General features: G+C 40.2%; 2 protein-coding genes across 3 annotated transcripts in view; one reads left to right on the top strand and one right to left on the bottom strand.

Moving 5' to 3' along the window:
• The window catches only part of JAM2 (junctional adhesion molecule 2), a 35,935-nt gene extending 20,102 nt beyond the window's left edge, over nt 1–15,833 (top strand). Inside the window, exons 2-10 of the mRNA XM_084303622.1 lie at nt 545–610; nt 4,518–4,631; nt 5,867–6,019; nt 8,749–8,954; nt 10,395–10,497; nt 12,335–12,442; nt 13,188–13,203; nt 14,129–14,162; nt 14,921–15,833. Coding sequence (XP_084159748.1) covers nt 545–610; nt 4,518–4,631; nt 5,867–6,019; nt 8,749–8,954; nt 10,395–10,497; nt 12,335–12,442; nt 13,188–13,203; nt 14,129–14,162; nt 14,921–14,953 — 833 coding nt within the window. The 3' untranslated portion in view covers nt 14,954–15,833. The remainder of the gene's footprint in view (nt 1–544; nt 611–4,517; nt 4,632–5,866; nt 6,020–8,748; nt 8,955–10,394; nt 10,498–12,334; nt 12,443–13,187; nt 13,204–14,128; nt 14,163–14,920) is intronic.
• Nucleotides 15,834–16,075: 242 nt separating this feature from the next.
• Nucleotides 16,076–20,729, bottom strand: ATP5PF (ATP synthase peripheral stalk subunit F6). 2 transcript variants are annotated; one of them, XM_084303633.1, is made up of 4 exons: nt 20,606–20,729; nt 20,256–20,444; nt 18,482–18,606; nt 16,076–16,199 (listed from the first exon to the last, which is right to left on the bottom strand). In XM_084303633.1, exons 2-4 carry the CDS (start codon nt 20,423–20,425, stop codon nt 16,171–16,173), a joined length of 324 nt encoding a protein of 107 aa, XP_084159759.1. In that variant the 5' UTR covers nt 20,426–20,444; nt 20,606–20,729; the 3' UTR covers nt 16,076–16,170. The 2 variants fall into 2 exon arrangements, with proteins under 2 accessions (XP_084159759.1, XP_084159760.1); XM_084303634.1 differs by having other exon boundaries at nt 20,615–20,676.
• Between the last annotated feature and the right edge of the window lie 51 nt (nt 20,730–20,780).

Raw genomic sequence — 20,780 nt, forward strand, 5'->3', positions numbered from 1 at the left:
TTTTTTTTTTTTTATCTGTTTCATATAAACCTATAGAAATGTTGACTCATATTTTCTTCTCAGTTCAACAAGAGTTTGAGGTAACTGCTAGTTACTGCTTGCATTTGTTATCCTGGAGAAGTAGTGCGTGGTATTCTTTATTAAACAAGTCTGCCTTGTAATAGAAATACCATGGAAAATACACTCACAGATTAATAAAGTCTCCAGAATTAAAAACAGACTGAGATGTTGCCACAGTATAAAACAACACCTATTGTTTATGTAGTATTTCTCACATGTAAATATTATCATGCCATTGTAAAAGAGAAATATTACTATTTTCTTTTACAGGTGCCAGGACATAGAGAGAAAGATATGAATTGTTAAGGCCACCCACGTGGCCAGCCCTGTTCTAACTCTTAGTCCCCATGCCCTCTACCAGAGAATATCTAATCTGTTCTGTGTAAGGAAATCTCAAACACATTGATTGTAACTACTGAAGCACCTATGCAAGTACAAGTTTATTGCTGAATTGTCTTCTTTTTTTTTTTCTGTCCCCTTGCAGGTCGTAAGGCGACTGGAATTTCTATTGAAACGGATAACAAAAATGTAAAAGCAGAGGAATTTAAAGGTACAGTATGCACATTGCTCTGATTAAAAATATATGGGATAAATACATGCAAACTATGTAGACAGCTGGGCAGTTAAGATTGTGTTCCTTTTACCTGTGGGATATTGCTCCTACTCTCTATGTTGACTCTTATTGTAACATTAGTTTTGCCCCATTTTAGGTTACTTGTGGACTAGATGCTCTCCAGAGGTCCTTCTCCACCTATTCTGTGACTTGTTTCTCAGTCCTGATATCCCACTCTGTAACATCTGTCTGGTTTCCTTCCATGTAAAGTGCTGAGAAATGATAGAAAAGAGAGGCGTGAGGAGATAGAGGGAGAACAATTGTAAATCAGCTATTCTTGGTATCTGTAATTTAATGACTATTTTTAATTGCCAATGACTATAATCTCTGTTTTAAAATATATGTATATAACTTATTATCTGTAAACGCAATCACTTTAAATAATCATATACAGAAGTTAAGGAGGCAAGGAAGAAAACCTGATGTTTGGATAGGTGAGAAAGAGATGCTAGTAGTGTGTAGGTATATGCGGTTTGTAGGCTATGGGTTTCTTTGTTTTTATTGCATTTGTTTAGAATGCAGAGAGAAGGGAATTTGGAAATTAAAAGAACTGTTTGCTGAGGTTTAGGCTTTATTCATCTGTCTGAGATAATAATGAAATAGTGATCTCTGAAACTGTCAGCTGTGTTAAGTATTTTTGTCACCTTTGAGGAAGAAAAATTTAGAGCTCAGTACAGGACAGAGGAGAGAGGAGCTCTTGAGGTAATGTTAAAGCTAGATGGGCTTCATGCTCTCTTCTTTGTCTTCTCTTTTTTTTTTTTTTAAATGTGTGGCTTGTACTTTGTTCTTATTTCTATAACAGAGTGAGATCAGTTTAACATAACTAAAAGCTATGCTCTTTTCTTTATGTGTAGCAGCACCAAGGGAACAGTAGCAGCTGATAGACTTAGCTATTCATCCAAATGTAGCTGATTTGAAATGTGTTTTTCTTTTCTCTTCCAACTTCTGGTACAGTTGAGGAGGGCTAATCAAATGATCGCCCTGGACCAGATATACATCCAAAAGTAAACATTGTCCAGACCTCTCCAAGATCCAAGATGGTTCTTCCCTGACTGGTAGACCAGTCTGATGCACAACTTCCTGTGGGTCCACCGTAATGAAAATCAAGTAGACCTGTTCTGGAAAATACTTCTCACTGATACCATTAGTATGAAGGAAAAAAATAATAATAAAAAAAAAAAGCAGAAGAAGGGAGCTATAACTAAAGGGGGATTTTATTATGATGTCTCCGTTCCGTGTTTATTCCTCATCTTTCTTTCTATACCTTTTGTGTGGATAAGATCAGTGGAAGGGCATTGATACTAGCATTTTCTGAAAGGAAGATAATGTGGCATGCAAGGCAGGAGCAGCTCAGCTCCTTCAGGACAGAGGTGACTTGTTAAGCTGAGGACACTTCAGCTGAGTTGTCTCTGTGTCAGCTAACACAGACTTGCTCATGGGCCCTGCCAGCTGTCACAAGGTCAGTAGCAAAAGCAAGCTGAGCTTGAATGATGGCTTTTCTTTGTTAGAAGGATACAAAAACAAAATGGAAAGGAAACTTTAGCAAATCTTAAGATTCAGGAAGCCTCCACCCATCCACGCAACCTGAAGTCAGGAACCTCAGGCTTCCTGAGTGCACAGCATGTTTTTCGTAGTCAGCCAGTGCATGTGTAACATGTTTCTGGCAAAGAATGCACTCCTGCCCCAATTCTTCTTTCAAGTCTGGACAGTTTTTCCCCATGAGGGATTCTCAAGGCTACCAGCCCGGCCCCTTTGAAACATTTTGTTTCTCCACAGAACAGACCTGGGAAATGAGACAAAAGGGTGAAGGGGTAGATCTGCTGGTACCTCTTAATCACACTGCAGCCCTTTTTGCTGAGGTTGGAAAGGAGAGTGACAGTTAATGCCGACAGACTGTGTGTTTGATCAGTGGATGTTTGCTTCCTGAAAACTAGAGAGCCACTGCCAAAACTTTGAAGGCCTTTGATCCATGATGCTCTGCCCTGTATTGGACGATGAACAGTTGAGATCAATGCTGTATTTGTTTCTTTTGCAAAAACTCCTGGGAGATGCTAAATTTCACTTTATTAATAGATTCAGAGCCATTCAGATGTGTGGCTGGAAACAGTATTAGAGGAAAGAATCCAGACAATTCTGAATAATACTTTGACTTAAGGTATTTGCTGGAGGAAAGAAAATATATTTTCCAGCATGCTGTTCCACTGACAGTGGAACTACTGAAATGCTGGGCTGTTCCTGATAATTTGCCCATACAGCTCACGTCTTCTCTCCCTCTTCAGTTCCCCCATAACTCTAGCACTGACCATAGGCCACAGTTACTATGATGCAAACTCCATGTTAGAGATGGCATGTGCTTATGCCCTGCTGTGAGGGAGAAAGAACAATTAACCTGTTTGGTCTGGTTTCTACCCAGCTATGGCAACCATAGTAAAAATCAGCAACTCTTGAAATCTCAGCCTCTGTGTACAATGGTGTCTTACTGCCTGGCTGCTGGAGCCCAGCCCAGCGTGCCTGGAGTCCTGGGCGTCTTTGTCCCAAGCTGACAGACGAATTTGCTGCATTTCCTTCTGCAGGTTCAGTCAGCAGCAAGGCTCAGTGTGTATACCAGAGATGGATGTGCAGACTGCCACATACAAAATGCTGCTTTTGGCAGCACCCACATGGAACACTACCTGGGCTCATGTAAAATATTAAATGTAGAAGACCAAGCATCGTTCCTCCACTTTCGAGCTTGGAGTTCATTGGTGGGAGTGCTCATACAACAAACACTCTCGGGGTGCAGAAGCACATGCATGTTCTTGGATCCCCTGAGTCCTGGCATGGATAGCCCTGATACCCCTGCCTGGACCATGGGCTTCCTACTTGCCAGTTCACCCAGCCTGAGGTTTGCTAGTGAGTTACGTGCCCACAGGCACACCAGGTTTGGGGCAAGATGCAAACACGGCACATACACCACACACTTCCACTTCCAGCAGCCAGTGCCATAGGCTCAGGGGTGCCTACACCCCCAGTGTGACCCCAGTTGCTGGCCCCAAGATATGTCAGTCCCCTCCCCTCCATCCCTTCCAGCCTGGCACTCCAGGCACATGTGCTTCAGGACTCGCCAACACACACTGCTGAGATCTGTGGTTTTCCTACTGCTGACACAGAGACTGCACTCGCTGGCACCACAGGCCCATCAGTTTAATTGGAGACTGATGGTCTTTGTCATGGTGCTCTGTTTGTCATATTTGTGTCTCTGGTTTTGTTTGTTGCTGCCCCCTTATTATCAATTTTGCATTGGAAAAGTCCTTGACTGGATAACCTTAATGAAGCAGACTCTCACCATCCATGTACCCTCAAAATAACCAAGGTGAAATTGTAACTAAATAATAGAATATTTAACCATCTTACTCGTGTGTTTTTCATATGCATTAAGTTACATATTTAACCAGATAAACTACTGATAATGAACTCAGAATGGTAATTCATAATATAGATGATAACTGGGTCAGTGTCCTTTTTTTAAGAATGGTTTGCTCACTGACAAAAATATCGAAACATAAAATGAGGGTAGTAGTACAGAATCTCTGCTCATCCAACACGTGAATTTCGATCCAAAGGCCACCTAATTAATGGGGAAATTAGTAGTTTCTGTTTCCCTTGTGTAGTTGCATAAATCTGGAGAAGGTCTGATGACATCACTGTTAGGAGTAGATCTGGGCCTTGCTCACTGCTCAAGATACATGAAGGGGGAATGTTAATTTTATGGAACCTGATTGTGTACTAATACAATGCTGAAAGCTCTAACTTTCTCTTTTGCTTTTTGTTCCTTTGTTGTTTGTTCGTTCGTTTGTTTCCTCAGAGGCTATTCTTAGTTGCAAGCACAAATTTTCAAAAGGGATGAGCCTAAGAATAGAATGGAAGAAAATCCAGTCTCAAGGAGTTTCATTTGTCTACTACAACGGTGATTTTACAGGTAAGACAATACAAGCTCAGACTGATGATTTAACATGCCCTTCTCTAGCATACATATCATCTGTTTCTTGGGGAATAATAATAGGAAAAGGACTGAAAGAGGATGCTCGTGACTCTTGTGCTGAACTGAACATCAGTCCTTCTGAGGAAAAGAATATTTCCTCAGGGGAAAACAAAGCTTTTCTTAATAAAATCTTCAGTGGTTAGCCACGTTTTGAATGAAGTTAAATAAAATAAAACTGGAGACAAGAAAAATGATCCTGCATTTTATTGATTTTTTTAAATGAAATTACATTCATTCATAAACTCCTTTAAAACTGTTGAAAGCTCTGCACTCCTATCTTACAAAGAGGTTTCTGAAACCTCCTGTAGATCAGGGGGCTTAGATATGAATAATGCAACATTTTATATATACATTCAAAAATAAATTCAGCAGTACATTTTAAATTATTCGTATCTACTTTTTGGAAGTAGAATTTCTGCTTACATGTTCTTTAAAAGACAACACAGCTTTATGTATTGAAGAAAATACGGGTCCCTGATACACGACAAATAAAGAGAAGTAAATAAAGAGATGTTTATATTACTTGAGAAGTAAAATAAAGCAATTAAAGCAATAAAACTCTCACAGCAATGTTCTTGGTTTGTAGAGCTTGCAAGATGTGTAGATCTTGTTGATGAACTTGTTTTTTTCTGCATATATTTCATTTTAAAAGTAAGTTTAATTTCATAACAAGATGTAAAACGAATAAAATCTCATTGTAGGAAGTCCGATGGCAATATCCTTTGCTAATTCCTTCAGTTTTTTTCTTGCCAGGTTAAAATGTCAAATACTTTGCTGTGGTCAGAATCATTTCTGTAAGAGAAATAAGTGATTGCCATCCCTCCAAGTGGAAAATTATTATTTTTTTTGTCACATGACTAAATCTATACATGCTTTCTTGAAATCTCCACAGATTACCAAAAACAAACAAACAAAGCGCATTTCATCTTCCAACTAAAAAATGTCATATAGGTTTTTGAACTGAGTTTCTTTTTTTTGGACTAAGTGGACAAGTTTATGGAAGGTTCTTAATGTCATGGGAGGGGGATTACGTGCTGCTCCATGGTGATAGATAACTAACACTGAATAAATGAGCAATAGTGCACAAACTGTATGTGATTTCAGAGCAAGCCAGTGAGACAGATGTTTTCTATAAGCGATGATCAGAAGCCACTGTTTGTTCTCTTTTAAAGGTGACCTTAAAGACCGAGCAGAGATGCTGAATACAGGAATCCGTATTAGGAATGTGACTAGAAAGGATTCTGGGACCTACCGCTGTGAAATCAGCGCAAAGAGTGAAGAGGGGCAACGCCTGGGAGAGGCTACCATTACTCTCACAGTATTGGGTAGAAAGAAACTTTTTCTACTTGGGCTTCTGTAAAGAAATTGAATGATGGCAAGAGGTGTTGTGTGCAGGGTTGTCCATATAGTGTGTGCCTGTTAGATTTTTTGGTCTTCGTTGTGTTGGGTTATAAACATATGTTCATGCATGGGTTCATATTCTGTAACGTAGTTCAAAGGACATAATTAGTTTCTTTATTGATATAAATGTGTATTTTTGTTGTCAGAAGTTAGCAAGTATGCTGATTTATGTGATGGTGAAATGTCTGTTTCTACAAAAACTGAAGTCACTCAGTGGCTGAGAATCTAGATAAGCTGATCATGATGTTTGGCACTGGAAAGTCAGCATCTGTCAACACTTATCAAATATTCCAAAGCAGCAGTTCGTTCCAATGCTCCAGTCTACTCCTGTTTTTGGAAGGAGAAACTACTGCAGTGTCTGCGTTATGCCAGCTAACAGTCTGTGGACTTCATTTACAGGACAGAAGTTACTATTTTATTATTATTATTATTATTTGTGTGTTTTTTTTTCTTGCTTGTTTTTTCCCCCTTTGAGAAAAGGAGGGAAAACTGAATACCGAGCACATCCTTCTTACATCGTCCCTCCTATTTTTTCCCAGTTAATTAATGCTTGGTGGGTAGTTTTCTTTTTTTTTTTTTTTTCCTTGTAGGAGGAGGGAAAGTATTTGTTTTTGAGGTTTCTGTATTTTTTATTAGAAAAATAATTGATATTTAAAAATACTCTCAAATTTCTTCATAAAATATAAGTTCATGAGCTTTTGCTTAACTCCAATAATGAGGTAACCACACTTTTTCCTCCCTTCTTCCACTCTCCCAACAGATTTCCTTTTTTAAATGTAGCTTCTTAATTTAAAGTTGAGATCTTGGAGCCTGAAGAGAGTGGTGGGTTTCTGTGTGTCTTGTGCACAAACCTTTTTGAAAGTTTATGGGTGTTTGGTGTGTCTTGTTTTGATTTCAGAGTTTTTGCTTTCTATTTTAAAGTCAACCAAGAAATTGTGAATACTTGTTAAAGTGCTTTTAATGTAACATTCATTCCTCGTCACCATTAGTTTTCTTCTGGATAGTTTCAAGGTACCAAAAGAAAATCAAGTTCCTTTTCTGTTGACATAATAAAAATTGGAAAAAAGACAGAATCACAGAATCACAGAATTTCTAGGTTGGAAGAGACCTCAAGATCATCGAGTCCAACCTCTAACCTAACGCTACCAGTCCCCACTAAACCATATCCCTAAGCTCTACATCTAAACGTCTTTTGAAGACTTCCAGGGCTGGTGACTCCACCACTTCCCTGGGCAGCCTGTTCCAGTGCCTCACAACCCTTTCAGTGAAGAAGTTCTTCCTAACATCTAACCTAAAACTCCCCTGGCTCAACTTAAGCCCATTCCCCCTTGTCCCGTCACCAGGCACGTGGGAGAACAGGCCAACCCCCACCTCGCTACAGCCTCCCTTGAGGTACCCATAGAGAGCGATAAGGTCACCCCTGAGCCTCCTCTTCTCCAGGCTGAACAAGCCCAGCTCCCTCAGCCGCTCCTCGTAGGACTTGTTCTCCAGGCCCCTCACCAGCTTCGTCGCCCTTCTCTGCACCCGCTCAAGCACCTCGATGTCCTTCTTGTAGCGAGGGGCCCAAACCTGAACACAGTACTCGAGGTGCGGCCTCACCAGAGCTGAGTACAGGGGGACGATCACCTCCCTAGCCCTGCTGGTCACACTGTTCCTGATACAAGCCAGGATGCCGTTGGCCTTCTTGGCCACCTGAGCACACTGCTGGCTCATATTCAGCCGACTATCCACCATCACTCCCAGGTCCTTCTCTTCCTGGCAGCTCTCCAACCATTCCTCTCCCAGCCTGTAGCTCTGCTTGGGGTTATTGCGCCCCAGGTGCAGGACCTGGCACTTGGCCTTGTTGAACTTCATGCAGTTGGCCTCAGCCCATCGGTGCAGCTATGAAAGACCTTCATATTAATGACAGAGCTGAGTTGTCCTGCATCTGCGATGCAGAACCTGACAGAAATCTCTCTGAATACTCCAGCAAAACCTAAGGAAAGTATTTGAACTCTTTCCACACTGATGTTCACTGCTCAGAGAATTATGGAAGAAAATGCTAAACAAGTACTTTTCCAGGGAGGCGTGGGCATAATACTAGTTTTTTTGTTTGTTTGTTTGTTTGTTTTTCATCTTCTATTTGAGATTCACACCATGGCTGTGATGATGACCAGTCTTGTTAATTCTTCCTGACAAGTGCTTTTCAAAACACAGTAGACTTTTTTTTTAATACAGAAATCTTTTTACTCTTCTCCACTTCTGTTTTTAAATATTAATGAGGGGGAAAAAAATAATTGCTGGACTCCAGATTCACTGAGACATCCCTTCTCTGTCTGGAAGCAAGAGGTCCCACAGAGGCCTCTGCAGAGGAGTGGAGCAAGCTACCGAGGGTTTGGATGAATATGTATAGATTGGAGACAGGATGACACAGCATGTGGTGGGGGAGGCTGAGAGCAAACCTCTGCCTTCCACTGCTTTTAGCAACTCAGGAATTTTACAGTGCTCTTCAGCAGCAGGACTCTGCCTTCCACCCTGTCGCCAGAGCCTCTGTTCATTGCGGTGGTAGTTGTTAAGCATGTGCACAAGTGGTCACCTCCTCTGCGACTCTCAAACTGTTGTGAGATAGGCAGTACTGGTAAGACTGTGTAACGAGTGCAATTTCATTTTCCAGTTCCTCCAACTACTCCGGTATGTGAGGTACCCAGCTCCGCAATGACGGGAACAGTGGTGGAACTGAGCTGTAAGGAGACTGAGGGGTCCCCTCCATCTGAGTACCAGTGGTACAAGAACGGGGTTCCCTTGCTGCAAAAGACAGGAACAGGCAGTGCAAGAGCAGCAAACGTAACTTACACCATGAATAAAAAGTCCGGCACTCTGGTAAGTGTCGCAACAGCTCTGTAATAACCATCTATGAAGACCAAATGTACAGTGTTGTACAGTGATGCTCCTTGGCTTAATCCAAGGCACAAGGTCTCTGTCAGGGATCAATGTCACGCTGAAATGTGCTAACGTGTACAAGGTATAGTTTCTGCCTCAGACCAATGACAAGACAGAGAGATTGAGTGTAATAGGCAAGCTGGGTGAATTATAAGGTTGTAGTAGTGATAAATGAGCAGAATCTAGCAAATAAATGACAAATTTCACCTTGTCAGTTAGTCAGTGTGAGGTGAGAATGATCTCTTAGTATGTCAACAGAGTTATATTTGATAGCACCTTAAAATCTAAAATAGCAACTTCATGCACTTCAGTGGGAAGTGCAGAAGCACCAAGGGCAGTCCGGAGTCTCAGCAATCCAGTGGCATTTAAAGGTTCCAGTCTTGTACTTGTGTTGTCAAGGGGAATGAGTAGTGGCTTTAAGTAAGCTTACTGTGTTTTCTGTTATGTTCCCTCTGAGAACTAGCCATCTTTTTCTCATTCCATTCTACCCCTGCGCTGCATTATAGCTGATCCTTCTAAAAATAAAAATTATATACCACTTACCGTGCAATGTAAGCTGATATTTTTCTTTGGAAGGGTCATTCTGTGGACATCCTGCTCTTGTGCATGATCAAGTTCAGAAACTGCAGTGTAACTAATCATTCCGAGGTGCTGTGGATCTTTCAGTACACTGTGGAAATTCAGTGGGCTACTCAAAATTACTAATCGCTTCTGAAAAATCTTAGTTTTAATGTATGGAATATATTAAAGGGAGAAGATGTAACAGGGCTAATTATGAAAATAAATACAGAGAAGCACAGGAACTGACATGAGGTCAGCATCCATTATTTGCTTTCTCACTTGAGTTTTTACATCAACAGTATTTCATAAGTAAAGCAGTTCAGCATTTCTCCATTGGAATCACAGAGAAAGTGGCATTTCTAGGGAAAAAAAGCTTGGAAAATATATTTTGTACTATGTTAAGTATTTATTAATATTTATTAATACTTACCATGTTAAGTATTTATTAGGTATTTATTTATTTTGTAGAATGAACACAATGTTTTGATTTCAGGGATTCTGAAATGGGAGCATGTCTAAGAAAATACACATTACTGGAAAGTGCTGATCACTGAAAAAGAATCTCCTTTTACATATTCTCTATCTAGTTAAAATATCCATTTAAAATACCCACTTGGACCAGTAACTGAAGTTAAGTATTAGGGAATGTGTCTAGAGAGCAGGATCAAAATGGACATGAAACTGAAATTCTCTCTTTCTTTCATATTTTTTGAAAAAAATATTAACTGTTGATATGTCAAATTTTTTATGCTGTAGGAAATCCATTTTTTTGTGTGTTTTTCCACATTCTCATAATGGTTTTGGACTCTGTCTTAACAGCTATTTAACACCGTTACAAAGAATGACACTGGAGAGTATTTCTGCGAAGCCTCCAATGGGATTGGATTACCTCAGAAATGCTCAGTGAGGCGAATGCAAGTCGGTATGTGTCAGAGCAAAGAGGGGCAGAAAGCAGTCTTGCAATTGGAATGATTTCATTGCATGATGCAGCTGAGAAGCTAAGGCCAGACTGAATTACAGACTACTGTTTGATAATGGCATTTTAGGGGAGGAATAATATTCATACATTAGAGCACCTTATACATAGTTACGGTAGCTACCCAAAGCATTCTTTTTTAGCAGCACAAACATGTCTCACTGAATTTCATTAAAAAAAAAAAAAAAAAAAGCACCTAGTTGAGTACTTTAAAATTATTGCAGTATGCAGCATTAAGGTAGTGAAACACTGAATGTCACGGAGCAGCAGTATTCACATGAGGTCCTTAACAATTCAGAATGGTTTTGTGGATGTTGTACAGCATAATGTACCAGTCCACTCAGTGTCTTTTTGTTGGTTTGTTTTTGGGATGTTTTGTTTTGTGTGTGTTTTGTAGGGCTTTTGTTGTTACATGGTGTTTGTTTGTTTTAAATGAATAGCCTCCCTTTTGAGATGCATTTACATGAGATTGTCGTGTAAGGGATCAGAGCTTTAGCTGAAAAAAAGCTCATTTATACCTGCCAGAGGAACATGGAATGTACACTGACTTAAAAAAAACAGTCCTGCTGCCTGTTTCTTTTCTACTTGCACAGTGTAGGTGAATTGTAGTATTGGTTAACTAATACAGTTATTTAGCAAAGTTTGGAAGGCCAGAATCTATAATAATCCAAAATGTGTGAATGCTTTTGCAAAATATAAAATTAGCTCTTACAAATTCGCTATGAAAAAAAAAAAAGATGTTTAAAGTTTCTAAAAGGTCCTAACAAATACCGCGCAGAAACTCTACTATTTCCTGTTAGTACTCCATAAAGAAGTTGTCTGGTGCTTTCTTAAACTTTTGTGGTTGATTATAAGAAAGTATTCTACAAGCTACCAAGACAGAATTCCTCTGCTGTGGAAATACTCACCCAAGTCCTGAATTGCTGTTAGCCAGTGCACAATTGATAAGTTTGGTGGAAAAATTTCCAACTATGTATTAATGTATGCTTAAAGTCAGGATCCATATAAGTAATTCGTCATATAACAAAAACAGATCGAATAACAACAAACAATTAAAATGATTCTGCTTGGGTTTTTGTTTGTTTGTTTGTTTGTTTTTATTGTTTTTAATTTGTTTGTTTGTTTGTTTTTGTTTGTTTGTTTTTGCTAAAATGGATGATTGCCTGAAGCATTTAGGGATTATATTGGGAAATTGGCATAGGCTGTCATCTTCAAAATAGAAACGGCTGCACTTTTGAGTAGCCCAGTGTAAAATTTAACTTTAAATATATGTGATAATATTTTTTTCCTTCAGTGTGTTTAATTTAAAAACCTCGCTGTTTAAAAATAATTTTAAAAAACATTAAATTTTAAATAATTCACCTGAAGAGTTCTTCAAGACTGACGCAACACCAGCTGTTTCAGTTATTTTAGGCAAACTGTGTACGAAAACACTTGTTTAAATAGACTAAGGGAAAATATCTTGAAGTCTCTGAGAAATATGATTTGAATACTTACTGTTGGTAGATATAACAAGAAATTTGTATCCCTTGACCTCTGTTACTCTTCTCTTACTTCTGTGTCAGAGTAAGGATTTGAAGTGTATGAAGCACTCCTCTTACTGTGGCTGTGATACAGCAATGCTTTTAGACAGTTTATCCACATCTGCATGTTGGTAACTAATTTATAAACCTTGGGCCGAAGTACACCCATAAATACAAAAGGAACCTGCAGTAATTAGGGAAGAAGAAAAAAAAAGACTTTTGAAAACTTACAGCATTGGATTTCTGTTTTATAATTACAGATGACCTTAATGTAAGTGGCATCATCGCTGCTGTAGTATTCGTGGCACTGGTAATGGCATTATGTGGCCTTGGAGTATTTTATGCCCAAAAAAAGGGTTATTTTACAAGTAAGTACAGTAAAATCACTCCTCCTTTGTTTCAAAAAAATAGGGCTGTCATTCTACATGTCCTCCTTTTCGTGAAGACTGTAGCTCTGTGGTCCTAAGCTAAAGTGCTATTTAGCACAACAGCAACTTTACTGTGCAGTTTTATTCTGCCTACTTCTACCATAAAAGATACACTAAGAATGAAGATGTTTGTACAGTTGCATAAGGCCACCAGACAGCAATCTAGGAAAAGCAACGAGCAGAACCCTGTTTTCCAGAGCCTTTTTGCTCTAGTTTCAAGAGGGCATGGAAAAGAAAGACACCATGAAAACAAGCTGTACAAGCTTACTTCAAAAGCAGTTTTTCGAGCTCTGATGAAGTAATTTACGGGCTCCCTCTTCTGGTTCATGGTGAAAGTGCACATGGAGACAACTTGCTTTTGAGGATTACTAGCAAAAGCCTGACATCAAGCAACCTCTCCATAGCATTTGTGTTAGTGCCTGTAGAGTTCAGCACAGCAAAAAGGGACCCCAAATGTCAGTGAGAAAGGCCACTGCCTGAAAGTAACAGGGTAACAGAGCTGATGTTAGAATCCACGCTCACTTAAAACGTCTACCTTTGAAAGCAACCTAATCTTTTTCTGTTCAAACTCAGTACATCAAAATGAGAAATTTCATTTAGTAACTGAAACTATGAGTTAATATTTCACACAAGTTTAAGGAAACTACTGTTGTGCTAATTTTTCTTTTTTTTTCCCCTCCTGCAGAGGAAAGTTCTTCCCAGTAAGTATCTTAATGTTTTATACAAATCATATGCAAATCACCATAAATTTCATTTACATTTCTGGTGACTTAGTAACTGTGATGCTTAAGGTCTTTCTGTTCTGATTCTCATACAGTGGCTTTTCTGAACACTGAAATAAACCTGATCTGGCACGCCAACTAGTTTCCTCATTAGAACCAATGAGCTGGTCAGAAAATCAATTATTATTACTGTGATAAATGTGCAGAGACAAGTCTTTTTTGTAGTTATGGTGTACACCCCTAACTCAGCTAGAGGCATATTTTTTTTTTCTCATCTAAACCTCATAAAAGGTGCTCAGGGCCAAACTGAACCATATCCATAACTACAGATTACTTCAGGAGTTGTTTTGTAAAAATATGACTGGAATAGACATTGTAAGGTCTACTCCTTTGATACGGATTTATTTAATGCACTTGAATTGCCACTAGGTAATTCTTATTAGCAGGTCAGAATTCCTCAATCTATTTTAGTGCTCCCACATGAGACTAAAATCATGTTTTCTTGGAGGTTGGATGGCCTCCACATTTTTTATTTATTGATTTTAAAGTTTATCTTACTAGTTTCAGGTAATGGCAGGTTATAGCAATATAGTAAGGAAAAATACTATTTTAAAATACTGTGATGTTTATAGTGGTCATGAATTAGACGAAGCATAACTGGAAGCCTTGAAGGGTCAGCCTAGGGAGAAGGTAATTTGCCAGTGGTTCATGAGATAATGACAGCTGTCTAAAAGCGTTTAGTGGATTTGTTACAGATTTTGTAACTTTATTTTCCTAAGAGAAGAAAAATAAACACTACTGGAAAACAGGACAAATGCATTCATATATAAAGTTGTCAAAGAGCTAAAACAAACACCAAAAAAGTCACTGTTTAATCTAATTTCCTTTCCTGTTCTATTAACAGAAAGAAGTCCAACTCTCAAGCTATGAGTGAAAAGGCAAGTATTTTGCATTTGGTAGTGTGTTTACATTTTCAGGTTCCATCAAAATTCCTTAGATCTGTGATGTTTTTGCATGCACCCAGAACCTTACATGCCACTAACACCTGGGGAAAGGGGAGTAAAAATAGATATTGTCCATTAACCATGCCATTTGTTGTGAGGAAGAGTTCCACTTTGATGTGCTTGTGCATATCAGTCAACCAAAGAAACTGCAAGTCAAACAAGCACCAAGGCAGCAGTGACAGAAATTTGGGCCTTAGTTCCTCTTAAGATTAATGTGGGTTAAAAAGGCTTGATTAAATATGGAAGCTAGAAGTGTATTTTTTTTTTTCTTTTTTTTCCTGTTTCCTTAGTGACAGATCTCAAAGGATTTAATTGCATATACATTGCTCCAGCTTTCCAAACTGGTGCAAAAAGAATGGAGCTCCAACTAGAAAATTTCATTATCTGTAGTTTAAGGCTACACTAGTAGGCTTAAAAGGTCTCTGAAATCTACCCCAATCCTTTAATCAAAACAGAGCACGCTGAAGAATGATGCATGATACTTTCACCTTTTAATAGGGTATTATTTCTGTTCTGTGTAACTACATTTTGTAGACTTTCCTTTATAGAAAGATCATATACTAGTAACTGACAGCATTTCAGGTGTGCTTCTTTTCAGCCTGCATGCCTGAGTTTCTTCTGAAATGCACATTAAATGTTAATATGATTAAAATACTTGAACTGTTACTTACGTATGACTTTCCTTCATTTAGGATTTCAAGCATACCAAGTCCTTTGTTATCTAGAAGATTTCAGCCTCTGTGAGGGACATCAAATGACTACTTGTTATACAAAAATATCAAAGGGATTTTTGACCTCTGCTCTGTAAATATTGCTTCCATGTACTACATACAGAAAGTAGGAATTACTACTGTTTAGATCTAGTCAACCTAATTGTTTTTTTTAATAAAAAATAAAAACAAACAAAAACAGACCGTTTAAGTTAAAGATATAGCTAAGTTGAATATACAAGTCAATTTGTGTGATGACTTCTCACTTTGTTGATGTACACATGCAGCAATAAAGGATTCACGCTTGGAGTAGTCTATCCAAACAACTTTGACAGATGACCTTGTTACCAGTGCTTCTACTACTCAAATCTCCAGATTGTCAAGGGCTTGAACTGTCCCCCACTTCTGATTCTGTTCTTACACGTACTTTGACAACGTACCAGGTTTGCCAGAGCCATCTAGAAGTAGTTGCTCAAACTTTAACTCACTAGCCTGGGAGACCAAAGCTGCTTTGTAATTGAGGCCCAAACATCATTTTATTGTCGAACATAAAATGCCTACAGCATCTCTTCAAGGAAGCATCTCTTTCTGTGGACTGCATATGTAACTTGCATTATGAGAAGAATCATACCAGTACAACTAAAGCTGTAGTATCTGGACCCTAATTATTGAAGTGTTACAAATAAATAGTTCTTCAGAACCTGAAACACTTGTGTCAGTAGTCTAGTTACTGAAGTTTAAATACCACCACCGCCTTTACACCACCTCATTTACAGGTTTCAGTCCCCTGTATAAGGGTAACCCTTCCTCACTTGCATTCATTGATGCAGTGTAAAATGAGCACCTATCCTTTTGGCTGTGCAGGTACTTCACCTCCCTTGGACTTTGCTACCGACTTAGGGTCCTCTCGTTTTTTTTTTTTTTCCTTGCAGAAGCTTGACATATCACAAACTCAAGAGAAAAAAATAGTTTATTCAGGTACATCACCATTGGTATTATAATCTTCTGAGCACTAAACCATTATTTGCCAAAGGAGTTTAGCAGTAAGAAATGCTACTTACTGCCTCAATAACTGTAGGAGTTGATAATCAAAGCTAACCAGATTCCTATGCACATAAGAACTTCACACTTCTGAAATCAAACTTAAACATCACATTTATTAAATTACAACTGATGCCATGTTCAGCAACTCCTTGGATGCAGACTGCTGTCTGGAGTACCACCTGCAGAGATCACTTCGGAGTCTCCTCAAAGTTGGGCTCTGAAGGAGAAAGAAGAAGGGCAAATAAAGAGAAAAGCCATGTTAATTTCTTTTTATTGCAGCCTAAAATACCACCATCCATCTGCTATTCAAAGAAAACTAAACTTTCAGCTGGCAGGCCAAGACAAGCTCCTATGCATTGCAGTCTACACCTCCACTTGCTTGGAGAGGGATCTCCCTGTCCTCATCTCAACCCACAGGCTTTCTTTCTCGCCTGTCCTAAGAAGAGGGAAGTTAGAGCAGAGTGTTGTGGTACTTACTTAGCTGCCCGTCAGCTGTTAAACCACCAGCACAAAAGAACAAAAACTACACTAGAAGCAGGGCTTACCACCTCACAGCTGCGTATAGTGTGGTTTAAGACAGACATGCCCCCTCGTAACACTCTACTGCAACACCTTTTAGCAACACATGAGGCGGGGGAAAAAGGCAGACGGGGAACTGAAGAAATCAACCAGAATGTTACGGGACAACCTGACTCCACTACTTCCAACATTGCTCTGATACAAGAGGTAGCAACCAAGCTCTTCTGTCCTCTTGGTTCTCGTCTCATAGAGAATTAAGTGAACGGAGTGCACAAAGTCAACACTCAGAAAAAGGTAACTTCCACATTATACAGAAACCAGGAGGAACAAATTCTTGATGCCAAAAGTACAAACTCAAAGAGCTAAGGGTTTTGACATAGAGGCTATTAATGCCTCTTCTCTTTGCTACAAGGAGTCTGAAAGGTGAGGCTCAGTTTATAGGAATCTTCGCTAAAGCAAGAAATAACCTAGCCAGTCTTGAGAACTCCTTGAACCTAGATGAAAGGACAGAGAACAGTGATAAAGGAATGGGTAACATGGCGTCCCCCTCATGTATTTGATTTGTCCCTACTGCCACACAAATTGTTTCATTACAAAAGAAAAAAAAATCCTGAACTTTCATATGTATTGTTTCATATATTACATAGAAATAAAGCTGAATATAAATAAACCACATCCCTAAAACTGGGAACAGAAAAAAAAAGAAACACCATAGATCCTACTTGACAGATGCTCTGTTTTATTTGCACCAGTAAGAGTTTGACACCAAATTCTTCCTCAATCCAACTGAAATACCACCAAAAAAAAAAAAAAATAAAAAGGTGAGTTCCTGGTCTAAACCACAATTTCTGGTTAGTCTGATCAGAATTACAGGTCGCTGACTGTGGTGGGCTAGCCATGGCTGGCTGCCAGGTGCCCCCCAAGCTGCTCACTCTCTTCCTCCTTAACAGGGAGGAGAAAATAAGATGAAAAAGTTCATAGGTAAGTGAACTCAAAATCAAAAGAAGATTGTTTATCAGTTGCCCTCATATGCAAAACAGACTCAACTTGTGCAAGATTAATGGAGCAGGACAGTGAGTAATAAAAAACTGAAAACACCTTTCCTACAGACCCACTGTCTTCCAGTCTCAACTTCACTCCTTTGTTTCTGACTTGCCTGCATCCCCCTCCTTCACTGACCTTGGTGTCTGCAGGAATTTTTTTTATCTCACATATTTTCCTCACTCCTTTCACAGCTGCTGTGCAGCTTTTTTTTTTTTTAACCCTTCCTTAAACCACAGAGGTGCCTCCAGTGCCACTGATGAGCTGAGCCTTGCCCTGCTGTAAGCCTGCTGCAACCTGCTGTGCCTGATGTGGGGACAGCCCCTGGTCTCCTCTCACAGAGGCCACCCCAGCAGCCCCCTGCTACCAAAACCTTGCCATGTAAACCCAACGCGCTGCCCCTCAAAAAATATTGGGGAATCCTAGCTGCCGGCTGCTTACATGAAAGATGTCTTATCCCCCTTCCCAACCTGACTGTACGTAAGGCTGCTTGAGAGCAATGGAGATTTTGAGGTGTTCTTAAAGTAAGAGGAACAACAAAGAGTCTGTCATTAAAAAATAGTAACAATAAAATAAAATGTTTGCCCTTACATCCTAAGGTTACAAAGTTTATGAACAACAGTTTGGATGATACAGACTGGTTTTCAAATTACTCTGCTGAACTCTTTGGGGAGAAATACGGGTGCCAGCAACAGGCCATCTGGGGCTACTTCTTTAGGGCCTGTGAAAGGTAATTAAGATAGCTCACTCTGCCTGCAAGTCTGGTCAAGCATCAGTGTAAGTTCACATCCTAACTGGAAAAATAAGGATATTCACTGAGGGTATCTTATGTGCGATTAATGGTCCAGATAAAAATTAAAAGGGAATTAACTATGTGAAGACCAGTTAGCGAGCGTTACTTTACTTGCAATCAGAAGTTCAGTAAGATTATTAACTCACCTTCAAATTTAAATTCTGGGAACTTGGTTAGATCTCCCTCACCATACATCCTCTGAAGTCTAGCAAGTGATTCATTCATGTCTTTCTGGAACTCAGGGCCTACATCAACAGGCCCTCCAGCTTGCCTAAAAAAAAGAATGAGAAGTTCTGATTAGCAGTTCAGTTCTGAAATTTTATGTGGAAGTTCTACATTTTCATGGTGATTTACGAATTACCACTTTGACAATCAACTAAAGCAAATAATTTAAAGCATTTCCAAAAATCGAGATATGACACACCTTAGGGCCTACCTATCTTACAGATAAAGAACTTTCTCTTGGTAAAGTACAGGCTTTTTGCTACTATTAGTGAAAATCCAAGCTACAGAGGCAGTCTTTTGAGACACAAAACTACAATGAATATCCAGACTTGCAGGGCTCTGGCATTTCACTTGTTCCAGGTGTGACTTCTTGACAAAATTGTGATTTGTACCTCTACTATTTCTGAATTGTGATCTTAGTAAAGCTTAACTTCAGTTTTGCAAAAAGAACATTATTTGAATATTAAACAAGCAAAAAGAACAAGAGACAGGGCACCATGAATTCATACAGATTCAGAGAAGAATTTCTTGGGATACACATATAAAGTAGTTGAAATAGTAACTCTACAGATTACTCATGCTCCACAGTATGCAAAAAAATATTGAGTGCCGTAACGCCCTAAGAAGTAAGACATCAGTTGTTTTTTTAAGGGTGAGAAAGAAGCGTACATTTCCTGTTAGCTTTCCAACTGCAAGCCTTCTCTCACTCATGACAATATCAGTAAGTGTTGCAGGAAAGCAAGAATTGTCGTTTGGAACAGTCTCAGAGCAGAGTTAAACACACTCAATTTCTTTTTGTGAGCAAGCCAAAAACCTGTTTCAATATGGTCAGTGTACTAATACGACAACTTTCTCCTGAACTATAGGAAAGGACTTGAATCTTCTATTTTCAACACTGTCAGCACCACCTTCCAAATGTATTCTTATAGCAGGATATACCACCACCAGAGAAATAATATCACCAAGTATCAGAATACATTTGTACATACACAGTTCTGATACATAGGTCAGTGGTTTCAGGTGTTCTTTCAAAATGTAAAAGCTAAACTCAAACCCTTGCTCTAAACCTAGCTTTAAACCAGGGAATACATCCTGCTGAAGCTGTCATTCTGTACCAAAAAAGTCTGCCGGCAAGAACTGCACCGAAGTGTTATATTCTACAAAGAAAACAAATCATCATGCCAACCTTCCAATTTTAAAGCTAAGTACATTATGTGAAATGCTTTTATCCAGATTTATGCGGGGTCTCATAGGTTGTTTAAAGAGAAACTCAACAAGAGACTGCTCTTCGCAGTTTCCCTGCATCATGCCTATCATAGTCTTTCATGCCATCAAAGGCCTGTTAATCAGTGGTTGGTTGCATAAGGAAGTGTGCAAGAGGTAGGAGTAGGTGAGAGGGGAGCAGCACAGCTGGAGTCGGGCTGGCTGATTCTCGTGGATCCCTCCCAGCTTGAGGTATCCTGATTCCACTACCAGAGGGAGGCAAACCTTGAGTGTGAATTAAAGCGGATGCCTTTTGAATGAACTCAGTCTGCTCCCCGGTGATCTCAGCACCTACCAAGGCTTTGCCTGCTGGCAGAGGAGCACACCTGCAATGCACAGGGCCCAACTACAACGTTAACGCATGCCGTAATTTGCTAAAATCACCTTTTTCCCCCACTTTTGCCCCCTGCCTTCAGCCCCCCACACGCTCACTTGCTCTTGGTGTTGTACTCCCGGATCTTGTCCAGGAACATCTTCTGCACCGGGTCGAGCTCCTTCGCCCTGTTGAAGGCCACGGCCGAGAGCCCCACGTTCCTCCGCAGCTGCACCGCGACGGCGGCGCGCAGCAGGGCCGGGACGCGCAGCAGCTGGCGCAGGACCATGGCGGCGCTGCCGGTCGGGCTGAAAGCGAGGGAAAACGCGCAGTTACCTACACCCGCCGCTGACACAGACACGCAAACAGGACATTTAGCGCGTACACGGGGTAATGAGCGCGGCAACTAGCCGTTAATTGGCCGTTATTTAGCCGTTAATCAACGCCCCCCCCCAGCACAGGCACCCACCGCGGTCACCTTGCCCGGGCCACCCTCACCACTGCAGCGCGGGGGCTGCTGGGAGCGCGCGGCCCGGCCGGGCGGCGCGCGGGGGCCGCCGGGAGTCGTAGTCCCCGCCGGGCCTCGGGGGGTGGCGGCGGCGGCGGCGCTCGTGCGGCGGTGCCTCGGCGCGCGCGCGCCCTCC

The sequence above is a fragment of the Netta rufina genome (assembly GCF_964035555.1).
Source record: "Netta rufina genome assembly, chromosome: 1".
NCBI lineage: Eukaryota > Metazoa > Chordata > Aves > Anseriformes > Anatidae > Netta > Netta rufina.